At 39.1% G+C, this 12,269-nt stretch overlaps 2 protein-coding genes across 2 annotated transcripts in view; one reads left to right on the top strand and one right to left on the bottom strand.

The window, feature by feature from the left end:
- Nucleotides 1-12,269, bottom strand: part of TRAPPC3L (trafficking protein particle complex subunit 3L) — a 53,211-nt gene that overhangs the window by 13,518 nt on the left and 27,424 nt on the right. The gene's annotated exons all lie outside the window — the stretch shown is intronic.
- Nucleotides 3,065-11,285, top strand: CALHM5 (calcium homeostasis modulator family member 5). The gene is made up of 2 exons (XM_002817272.6): nt 3,065-3,730; nt 7,098-11,285. The coding sequence occupies exons 1-2, from the start codon at nt 3,191-3,193 to the stop codon at nt 7,485-7,487; spliced, it is 930 nt and encodes a 309-aa protein (XP_002817318.3). The 5' UTR covers nt 3,065-3,190; the 3' UTR covers nt 7,488-11,285.

Here is a 12,269-nt window from a genome sequence, read left to right on the forward strand (position 1 = left end):
CTTGTCAGCATAGAGGATGGATTTAGGGTTATGGATGGGAGTGAGCATGAGGTCAAGGGCTGAGATACTAATCAAAAGATTACTATTATAGTAAGCCTAGGAAAGAAATGATGAGGACTCTTCTCATTTTGACTTTCCTTCAAAACTCAAACTCTCCCTAAACTTTCCCATGTAAAATGCACATATCCCAAATCCTGAAATTTGATCTCTAACACTAGCCAGTTTAGGAAGATAAAAAATGAAAGGGGCAAAGTTGAAGGCATTCCCCCTAAGAAGTGGAACAAGACAGGGATGCCTACTTTCACCACTTCTATTCAACACAGTGCTATTAATAGCAATCCCATCCATAGCAATCAGGCAAGAGAAAGAAATAAAGGGCATCCAAATTAGAAAAGAGGAAGTCAAACTATCTCCGTTTGTCAGGATAATCATATATCTAGAAAACACTAAAGACTCCTCCAAAAGACTACTAGATTTGATAAATGAATTTAGTAAAGTCTTAGTTTACAAAACTAATGCACCCAAATCAGTAGCCCTGTTATACACCAACAATAACCAAGCTGAGAGCCAAATCAAGAACTCAATCCCTTTTATCAGAGTTTCAAAAAAAAAAAAAAACCAAAAACCCACAGATTGATATACTTAATCAAAGAGGTGGAAGATCTCTACAAGCAGAACTATAAAACACAGCAGAAAGAAGTCATAGATGACACAAACACAGGGAAATATGTGCCATGCTCCTGGATTGGAAGAATCAATATTGTGAAAATAACCATACTTCCCAAAGCAATCTACAGATTCAGTGCAATTCCTATCAAAATACCAACATCATTTTTCACAGAATTAGAAAAAACAATCCTAAAATTTATATGGAACCAAGAAAAGAGCCCCAACAGCTAAAGCAATACTAAGCAAAAAGAATAAATCTGGAGGCATCGCATTACCTGACTTCAAATTATACTACAAAGGTATAGTTATCAAAACAGCATAGTACTGGTACAAAAGTAGATACATAGACCAATGGAACAGAATAGAGAACCCAGAACCAACTGATCTTTGACAAAGCACACAAAAACATAAACTGGGGAAAGGACACTGTATCCATTAAAGGGTGCTTGGAAAACGGGATAGCAACATGTAGAGGAATGAAACTGGATCCCTGTCACTCACCATATACAAAAATCAACTCAAGATGGATCAAACACTTATATCTAAGATGTGAAACCATAAAATTTCTAGAAGAAAACCTAATAAAAACTCTTCTGGACATTGGCCTAGGCAAAGAATTTATGACTAAGACCCAAAAAGCAAATGCAACAAAACCAAAAATAAATAAATGGGACCTAATTAAACTAAAAACCTTCTGCACAGCAAAATAAATAAACATCAGAGTAAACAGGCAACCCACAAAATGGGAGAAGATATTTGTAAACTATGCATCTGACAAAGGACTAATATCCAGTATCTATAAGGAACTCAAACAAATCAGCAAGAAAAAAACAAATAATCCCAGCAAAAAGTGAGCAAATGACATCAATAGACATTTCTCAAAAGAAGATATACAAATGGACAACAAACATATGAAAAAATGCTCAACATCACTAATCATTAGGGAAATGTAAACTAAAACCACAATGAGATACCACCTTATTCCAGTAATAATGGCTATTACTAAAAAGGCAAAAACAATAGATATTGGTATGAATTTTGTGAAAACAGAATGCTTGTAGAATGCTGGTAGGAATGTAAATTAGTACAACCTCTAAAAAAAACAGTGTGGAGATTTCTTTCTTTCCTTCTATGTATTTATTTATGAGACAGGGTCTTGCTCTGTCACCCAGACTGGAATGCAGTGGCATGATTTGGCTCACCACAACCTCAGCCTCCTGGGCTCAAGTGATCCTCCCATCTCTGCCTCCTGAGTAGCTGGGACTACAGGTGCATGCCACCGAGCCTGGCTAATTTTTCTTTAGTATTTTTTTGTAGAGATGGAGATTTACCATGTTGCCTAGGCTGGTCTCGAACTCCTTGGCTCAAGCAATCTACCTGCCTCAACCTCCCAAAATGCTAGGATTACAGACATGAACCACGGCACCTTTCTTTAGTTCTTAAAGAAAGAACTTTAAGTACTAAAAGTAGATCTACTATTCAATCCAGCAATCCCACTACTGGGTATCTATCCAAAGAAAAAGAAGTCATTATATATTAAAAAAAAAAAACCTGCACGTGTATATTTATTGCAACACAATTCACAATTGCAAAGATATGAAACCAATCTAAGTACTCATCAGCTGATGAATAGATAAAGAAACTGTGGTGTATATATACCATGGAATACTACTCAGTCATAAAAAAGAATGAAATAATGTCTTTTGCAGCAACTTGATGGAGCTAGAGGCTGTTATTCCAAGCGAAGTAACTCGGAAATGGAAAACCAAAACTGTAGTTCTCACTTATAAGTGGGAATTAAGCTATGGGTATGTAAAGGCATATGGAGTGGTATAATGGACTTTGGAGACTCAGAAAGAGGGAGAGTGGGAAGGGGGTGAGGGATAAAAAAAATACATATTGGGTACACATACATATCTGGTGATGGGTGCACTAAAATCTCATATATATGTATATTTATATGTATATTTCATCCATGTAACCAAAACCCACTTGTACTCCAAAAGCTATTGATATATATATATAAAATTTTCGTATGTATTTATATATATGAAAAAAGAAAGCAAATCCCTGTCTTCCAAATCTCAAGTCATAGCAAGAGAAAAAAATTCATAAAATTCTAGGTTTGGAGATTTGATTTGTTGGCTGAAACCTCTTTCTGTTAATGTTGATTCCTTACACTGGAAAATTCCTAGACTATTATTTGTATGAGTGAGAATTTCTTTTCTGATTTTCAATCCAAACCACATGGAAAGAATGTTAAAATGGAGCCTGTGCACTTTGAATTTATTCTCAGCATTTAGGCTGCAGTATCACAGCCCAATTTCCACCAGTAGGAGGCATTATCTAAACATGTTGAGAAATAGTCATTCCTAAGGAATGACATTGTTTCCTTATCTGGCTCAATTCAGTCTGAGAAGGACTGTTGTTTCTGATGAAGAAAGAGCTCCACCCTCGGCCACTGCCACAGCTGCTCTGCCAATAACAAAGGCACAGCATTTTCCCTCTGTGCATCTCCAACATGGATGCTTTTCAGGGCATTTTAAAATTCTTCCTTAATCAGAAAACTGTTATTGGCTACAGCTTCATGGCTCTGCTGACCGTGGGAAGTGAGCGTCTCTTTTCTGTTGTGGCTTTTAAGTGCCCCTGCAGCACTGAGAATATGACCTATGGGCTGGTTTTCCTCTTTGCTCCTGCCTGGGTGTTACTGATCCTGGGATTCTTTCTGAACAATAGGTCGTGGAGACTCTTCACAGGCTGCTGTGTGAATCCCAGGAAAATCTTTCCCAGAGGCCACAGCTGCCGTTTCTTCTACGTCCTTGGCCAGATCACTCTGAGCTCATTGGTGGCTCCAGTGATGTGGCTTTCTGTGGCTCTGCTCAATGGAACCTTCTATGAATGTGCCATGAGCGGGACGAGAAGTTCAGGACTCCTGGAACTGATTTGCAAGGGTAAGCCCAAAGAGTGCTGGGAAGAACTTCACAAAGTATCTTGTGGCAAAACTAGCATGCTACCTACCGTCAATGAAGAACTGAAACTCTCCCTTCAGGCCCAGTCTCAGGTAAGAAAAGACAAACTCGCCTTTTTCTCTCAGCATGAGCTTGAAGTATTCTCTCTGTGCTCCTTTCAGCCAGGGCTGTCTGTGTCCTGTCAGAATATTTTGAAACTAAATGGAAACTGAAACATGATGCAGCATTGAGACTATCTCAGGAAAAGCTTTTGAAAGGCTGGATGGCTCAGTAAAGTTGCTGACTGGATTATCTCTTTTCCGGTTCTGAAAAGAAAATATCCACTGGATGGTCCATATGTAAATACTTAAGTACTTTAAAACAGTCTCTCTGGGTCGACCTTGTAAATAAAAAATGCCTAACACTAAATCATAAATTGAATGTTAATGGCAGAGCTGTAATTAGAAATTACTGCCTTCTATCAATTATTTACATTCAAGTTGGTTTCTCAAACACACACATATATTATGCATCTATTAAAATGTAGCTGAATGAAATGAGTTATTACTTTTCAAAGTTGCATGTAATATAATTAGTGTGGAGATTCTCTTGAATGATTTCTGGCAACTGCTATCTCTGTGTATAAATATTGTCAAGATTGAGAAGAATTTCCCTTGTACAGTAGGAATCAGCAGTTTTTAAATAGCCTTCTGTGAAAAAGTGACCGTACTCTCTAGGGAGATTATGTTTTATACTCTTTGTGCTATACAGCTAAAGGGGTTCTTAATTCCTTCAGAAGCTCAAGATTGGGGCATTGGTTTATTTAACAGAAGGAAATCATATCTTTACATAATTGATGCAGGGCAGTAGCCTGTCATTCCTTCAGGCACATGAACACAAATCCAGATGTACAGCCTTAGGAAGGACTGACTTCCCATTTATAGGTAGTAAGAATTGCATTCCCAAAAGCAAAACAAGTGGTAAGAGTTGATAAGCAGATCCACAAATTGTCAGGAATGCTATCTGTTTCAGAATAAAGGCACAGAAATAGCATTATTTTACTTTTTCAACAAGGATTTGCCTTGGTAACAACACATCAAGGCAAAATCTGTTTTTAAAATCATACACTCCAAAGCTGGTTGGCAGTAAAGTCATACTCTTCATAAATTGATAAGTCAAAAAATACTCCAAAACAAAATCTTTTCTTTAATGCATAAAGCACATCTAAGATAAAACATATCAGGCTCCCAAATGTCTTGTGTCTTTTATTGAAGAAGGGTATAACTTACAACTCTTATGACAGAATGATTGATTTATGGTTTATGTCCTCAGGCACCAGGCTCCATTCAGTCAGTGGCAGGCCCAAACACTTATCATTGTGTGAGCTTCTCCTCTCTAAACACAGGCACAAGGAAACCATGCACATCATGTCATAGCTTAGGCTGAGCACACTGACCTGTTGATTCTTCATCAGACTGAGAAGGACCTGGGGCTGATTACTGTGGGAAGATGCATAAGGAATGTGGGCAAGAGGAGTTGTATCAATAGCAGGTGCTGACTACAGAGGTTCAGATAGGCAGGAGGCAACATATAGTCCAGACCAACAATAGTTGTACATGTGCCTGGAGGTGGAAAAGAACATTCATCCATGGGTGGGGCAGATAAAAAATCTAGCTGGATGACTCTATTCTTAAGGAAGATAGAACGGAGTAGTGGAAAGAGCTCAGTCTTGGAATTGTCTGGCGTTGGGTTTGTATGCTGATGCTACCAGTCACCAGCTATGTGACCTAGAACTAGTGGTTCGACCTCTTTGAGTCCCAGTTTTCTCATAGTTAGTGGTAATATCACTTACTTTGGAGACTTGTAGGAAGATTTAGAGATGATAGACACAAATGGGCATAAAGCTTCTGGTACACAGTAGGTGTTCCAAGTCAATGAGGAAAACTGCCAGGGTTTGGGGGAGGACATATGCAAAATAAGACACTATTGAGGGCTGGTATGGAAGCATCCACCAAGCTCTAGTTCGACTCTGGGTACTGTGAATTGAGGGAAAGCATCGGTCAATGCAAAGGTCATGTGAAAGGGGGAAGGGGACGTGAAGCTGATGGAATAGTTTATAATTCAGCTGGAACTGGCTCAGATACCGAGAAGAGATGGCATACAGAAGCCTCAGCTGTGGAAAAAGAGGAAGATAGACGATAAAGGAAAGAGGAAGATATAAGGTAGCCAACCACAAGCCATTCAAGGACTTTCACATGATGGAAGTTGTGCCTCACTCATTAGTTATAAGTACAGAAAGATATTATGAGTTCAGTAACACATTTACATAAGTGTATATACATTTGAAGAATAGCAGCATATAATATTAGCTAAAACTTAATGAATACATGTGTCCAGTATCATTTCATTAAGTCCACCAAATTACCCTTCAAGGTGAGTAACCCCCATTTCACAAGTGAAGAAACTGAGACACAAAGAATACGCATAGTAAGGGGGAAGTTTAGATTTAAACCTGAGTATTGCCAGTCCAGAGTTGGCATTGGTGCAGAGGCTGAGACCCTTCACAAACACTCTATATCTGAGCCAAAGGTTGGGAACCACTGATATAAAGCTTATTTATGGTTTTGTTATGGTCTGAATGGGTTCATTTGTAGATTATTATTTCTATTTTCAAATAGGCTCATCTGCTAAAGAATATTAAAGATCATTTAAACTAAATGTCAAGAGACACTTTGAAAAAGATGTTAGTTTTCCAAACAAAAAATTAACAAAAATTCTGTGAAAACAGAATTAGAGCCAAAAAAGTTAGAAGATAATTTGAGCAATTTAAACTTTTGCTTTTAAGATCCAGGGTAGAAAAGCTGAACCATTTCATATTCAGGAAAGAGTTTGTTTTTTCTAATTACCAAAAATCAAGACAAATCATTTTCAATGTTTTAATGATCCTAATTTTTTCTCAGCCTTTAAATTCTTACAGCTTTGGCGTCCTGATTGTATCATTTGTCTCCCTTTTCCATGGACAGTGAGTAATGACAGAAAAAAATTAGTCACTAGCCATGTATATACATTTATCAATGCCTAAAAATGCCTGGCTGAAGAGCTGGTCATTTGCTCAAATGACCAGGTTTACTTATGCACAGAATATTTTCTTCTCAGAGCTGATACTATTTGAGCTTGATTTCTGTAAGTCTTGTGTAATCTATACTTTGTACTCTTTTTCCATAAGCCTGCCTTCTGGTTATTTCTTTCCACCAGCAATGTTGGGGAGGAGAATAGAGATTAGGTAAACCCTAACTTTATTTTTAGTTTACCTAATAAATTCAAAAAGTGAGTTTAAAGTGTTTAAAAATTAAGATGAATTATTTCAAATGAGGTATGCCAAAGACTGTGGTAATAATTTAGCTATACATTTCTCAATAATACCCCAGCTCCCTAAATGACTTTGCTTTCATGTGTACTCAATATTTCTTACTTCTTCAGATTCTAGGATGGTGCCTGATTTGTTCAGCATCTTTCTTCTCTCTGCTCACCACATGTTATGCTCGCTGCCGTTCTAAAGTTAGCTACCTTCAGCTGAGTTTTTGGAAGACATATGCACAAAAGGAGAAGGAGCAGTTGGAAAATACATTTCTGGACTACGCCAAGAAGCTGAGCGAGAGGAACCTGAAATGTTTTTTTGAAAACAAGAGGCCAGATCCTTTTCCCATGCCTACATTTGCTGCCTGGGAGGCTGCTTCAGAGCTGCATTCTTTCCACCAAAGCCAGCAACACTACAGCACCCTCCACAGAGTGGTGGACAGCGGTCTGGAACTTAGCCCTGAGGATGATGAGACGACAATGGTCCTTGTGGGTACTGCCCACAATATGTAGCTCATCCATCATCACTGACTCATGGTGTTGAGTGGTATGCTCATTCTGGGATCCTCCTAACGTATCACCAGCAACCTGTGTATCTCTGTATTTTCTTACATTTGGAGTATCTTTACAAGACAATAACACAAAGGAAACTGCTTTGAAGCTCTCAAGTGGAGCATCAGGATGTGCTCAATTTGATGCTGCGGGGTGACAAAGGTGCTCTTGCATTGGTGGAGAGGGGCTTAATAGGCCCAAATGTTGCTCCAAGATCTAAGATTTTATCATTCAACAGACAGACTCATGTGAGAGGGCTCATCAGTCTCTGTAAATATTGGTTGCAGAATTTAGGGGCAGAAGCAATGGCTTGTGAGTGAGCAAGTTACTCTTAACATAGGTTGCCCTACACAGTGGCTCCTGCAGTGTGATCAGCAGGAGTCTCTGTCCTACAGATCTATCCTTTTAAGGATGTATGAAATTCTGGAATTCATTCCCTCAGAATCTGAAGACCTCAGTTCTCAAAAATGACAAGTTGCAAGAATATGATACCTAAAATTGAAAGTTTTTCACATTTTTTCACTGTATACTGAAAATACGCCCCTGGAAGCACAAAAATCATAATTTTTGTGGGCTTTATGTACTTTTGCCTTTGTGAACCATTTCCTACATTCAAAATAGTAGTAACAAATATATATATATACAGAAATATGTATTTATAACTGCACTGATAAAAGGTGAATATATTAGCATTTTCTTCAACCTAAAAGTTTATGTATTTTCTTCTGATTTTAAAAGAAATTAAAAACATTTTCGTGGGCCCTTACAAGTATTGTGGTCCTTAGGCACAGTGCTTACTAGGCCGTGGGTACGTCTTAGTGCGTTTGGGCTACTATAACAAAATATCATAGATAGGTGGCTTATACAAAATAGAAATCTATTTCTCACAGTTCTGGAGGCTGGGAAGTCTGAGGTCAGGGTACCTGCATGGTCAGGTTCTGGTGAGAGCAATTTTCCAGGTTGCAAACTGCTTGCTGACTTTTCATTGTCCTTCCATGGTGGAAAGTGCAAATAAGCTCCCTTGAGCATTTTTATAAGGCACTAATCCCATTCCTGGAGGCTCCACCTTCATGACCCAATTACTTCTCAAAGGCTCTGCTTCTTAGTACTATCAGCTTGAAGGTTAAGATTTCAACATATGAAATTGGGGGAGACACAAACGTTCAGACTATAGTAGGGTAAATTGACCTTGACTAAAGGTCTGGGGACACTGTCCAAAGCAGTACTGGCATAAAACTGTACTGCAGTCTTACATTTATCAGAAATAATGCAAATCTTGCATTCTACAATGTACTATATCCATGTTAGTATGTACATATATATGTGTATGTGTATATGTACATAAATTCTCCTTAAATCTCTGAGAAGAATTGTGCTTTAAAAAAGAACTATGTTTTGTGCTGTGGCTCATACCTTACCGTGGTAGTCTATGTCTCCTAGTTTGAGAAAGCTGAATATTAACTTCTTATTAACATGAAACATGATGGTAAACTGAATCCTACAAGTATAGGACCCAGAACATATCTATGTTATTGTCGTTTACAAGAAGAAATATGTATTTGGTCTTTCTTCCTATTCCTGGTACAGAGTTCCTAAAACCTTTGGGACCTCCGAAGTGATGTGTCTGGTAGTACGCGAATGAGATGACTGATAGTTAGGGGCTTCTGAATGGCCTCAGAATGGGGTCTGGTTGCCAGGGGAACCAACCATGTGTTTAGAGGGTTGGAAATTTCAGCCCCACTCCCAGACCTTGGGGAAGGAAGAAGGGCTGAAGGTTGAGTTGATCACAAATGGATAATGATTTAATCAATCATGCCTAAGAATAAAGCTTCCCATAAAAATCCAAAGGACAAGGTTCAGAGAGCTTCTGCGTTGCTCAATACATGAGGGGTGGTGCACCCAAAGGGGCCGTGGAAGCTCCATGCCCCTTCCCCCAAACCTGTCCCTGTGCGTCTCTTCCATCTGACTGTTTCTGAGTTATATTATTTTGTAATAGACTGACTATAGTAAATAAAGCCCTTTCCTGAGTTCTGTGAGCTGCTCTAGCAAATGATGAAATCTGAGAAGGAAATTATGGGAACCTCTGCTTTGTAGCCATGTCAGATAGAAGATGTGAGTAACTTTGGAACCTACTGCTTGTGACCGGTGTCTGAAGTTGGGGGAGGTCTTATGGGACTGGGCCCTTAACCTGCTGAGGATCTGCACTTAATGCCGATTAATGCCAGAATTGAATTGTATGATATCCAGTTAGTATTGGAGAATTGGCCAGTGTGGGAGAAAACTCACACAATTGGTGGCAAGGAGTGTTCAGTGTTGAGTGTGAATGTCAATAAAAAAAGGTTTGTTTTTTCTACATACAATATCTTTGGGAACTTGGAGGTGCAGGGTCAGACGTCTGTGTGTGTATGTGGCAGGGACAGAACAGGGATTAGGGATGTGAGGGGGTAGAGTTTTCAGAATGAAGGGAGAGAAAATTCAGCAAAGAGTTCTCCTTAATCTTTGTTGACTTAAAGTTTGTCTGCCCTTAAGTGTCTTCTGAGCTGGAAAAAGACACATAGGAACTGGCCGATGCTGATGCCTCTCTTGCAGTGTGTGAGAGGCTGAAACAGAAGTTCTACAGAAGTAGCTTAGCTGTAAGGAGCTGAGGATTGAGGAGTCATATCTGGGGCATATTCCTGCCACCCTCAAGTCCAGGGACTTTCTGCCCTCAGAAAACTTATGCTCATGACAATGACTGCCTGATTCAAGAAAATCCAAGCTGACTGGCAAGAAGCCAGCAGCCTGGGTACTTGTTGCTGCAGCTTAATAAGTAGCAGAGGAGCTCATCCTCCTCCTCTGGAAGAAGCCACTTAACAGGTTCTCATCCTGACTCCTAAATTCCTTAACAGTCCTTTACTCAGGAATAAAACAAGTCCAAGAAAACTTATCTGTCCCACAAATAGTCCTGGAGGCAGTGGAGTAAGATAGGGAGAGCAAATTGGTGTCTGCTCTCGAGTATCCTGAGGGAATGGGTATCTAGAGGCAGCAGGATGAACTGGCTTTGATAGCAGAGACTTTAAAATGTGTGGACCATTAGTTGTCTTTGCATGTTCTCCCTAGACGCTGCGCCTGACACAGGGAGCTGTGTATACATGATTTATTAAAAGGAAATCCTCTTAGGAGAAACGTATTAGCAGGATAAACACAAGAAAGAATGCAGTTACAAGTGGAGTCTCAATCAATCCCACAGGAAATTCTGGGACTTCAGCCTCAGCTTGACCTATGGGGGGCTCTGGAATGTCAGCTTTCTCCTGATCCCAACTGTGCTCTGGGGTTTCCATTGCAGCCGAGAGAGCATTCGCCAGAAAACTCCAGGTGAGGAGTCTCCAGTGGCCCAAGGGTGATCCTGCAGAGGAGGTTACACCACAGAACTGGGACGTTGGCACCCTGAATTTGGATATCTAGAGAGGGCACCCAATGGTCATACTAATGTCTGCCATAACAGTCTCTTCTAGATCTAGAATTGAAGCATATGGAAGCATCCTTGGGCTAGAGCCAACCCAAGCCCAGGCTGACTCCCATTTTATACTTCTAATTTTCCCTGAAGATCTGGTCTTCTCCCTACCACCACTACTCTATTACATAAGAGGAAAGGATTGGAGAATGCTCTTGAAAAGAATGTGATGCTTTGCCATACAAGGAATATACTGAAGGAAAAATTTCATGGCACAAAATGCTGATTCTGTCCAATTTATCCCATGAATAAATTGTGTACACATACATATGATTCTTTTGTTTTTCCTGTGCATTTCCTTCCTTTTTTCAGGCTCAACCACTTAATTCAGCTTTAGGATACATTCAGCTTATTCATATCAAATATAAAGTGGGGGAAAAAAAGGTATTTAACAAAGATTACAAAAATAAGGCATGGCAGACAAATCACTACCTAATTCTATGCATTATACCTTAAAGTAATATATTGTAAAATATATGTGTCCAAAGCAACTTTTAAATTTTTTGTATGGTTTTCTATTTGAGACCTTTAAAGCATCACTGAAAATGTACACATTTAACGAGAAAACGATGACATTATTGATTCAAATTAGTTGTTTCAAAGCCTGATGATCCACTGATTTACTCTAAAAACTGGTTAAACCAATCCAGAAGTCACTGGGTAGCAGAAAACTGCTACTGCTTCTCACATGATATATTTCAAGTACTTCAACTGTTAACTATATTATTCTATTTAGACTTTGGTGGTTCCGAATTCTCTAAGGTAATTATCTTAATTTTCTAGTATTTCCCTCTCATTTTTCTCTCTTATTTTAAATATCCCCTGTTGTACAAGCCAGGGGATATTAATTTCCTTTGTGGGTAGTGCTTGGACTTCTCTGATTTTAGATCCCAAAATCATTATGAAAAAGCTAAGAGGTTGGTATGAGAGGTTGGATGGAAAGCATCTATCTGTGTTTGTCAGTAGCTCTCAATGTTGGCTGCACATTGGAATCACCTGGGGGCCTTTGACAATCACAGTGTCTGGTCCCATTTCCAGAGAACCTGATGTAACTTTTCTGGGTTAGGGCCTGAACATTGAGATTTCTTTTAAAAGCTTCCTAAGTGATTATAATGTGCCGTCATGGTGAAGAACTACTGATTTTATATAGGGAGTCAGTGAAGGTGGCGAGGGGCTGTGAGGTTGAAATATTGGAAATGTTATCTGGATTTCAAACAGCAGAGTATGATAAAAATTTAAAAACTGGCTCT

The sequence above is a fragment of the Pongo abelii genome, chromosome 5, assembly GCF_028885655.2.
Source record: "Pongo abelii isolate AG06213 chromosome 5, NHGRI_mPonAbe1-v2.0_pri, whole genome shotgun sequence".
NCBI lineage: Eukaryota > Metazoa > Chordata > Mammalia > Primates > Hominidae > Pongo > Pongo abelii.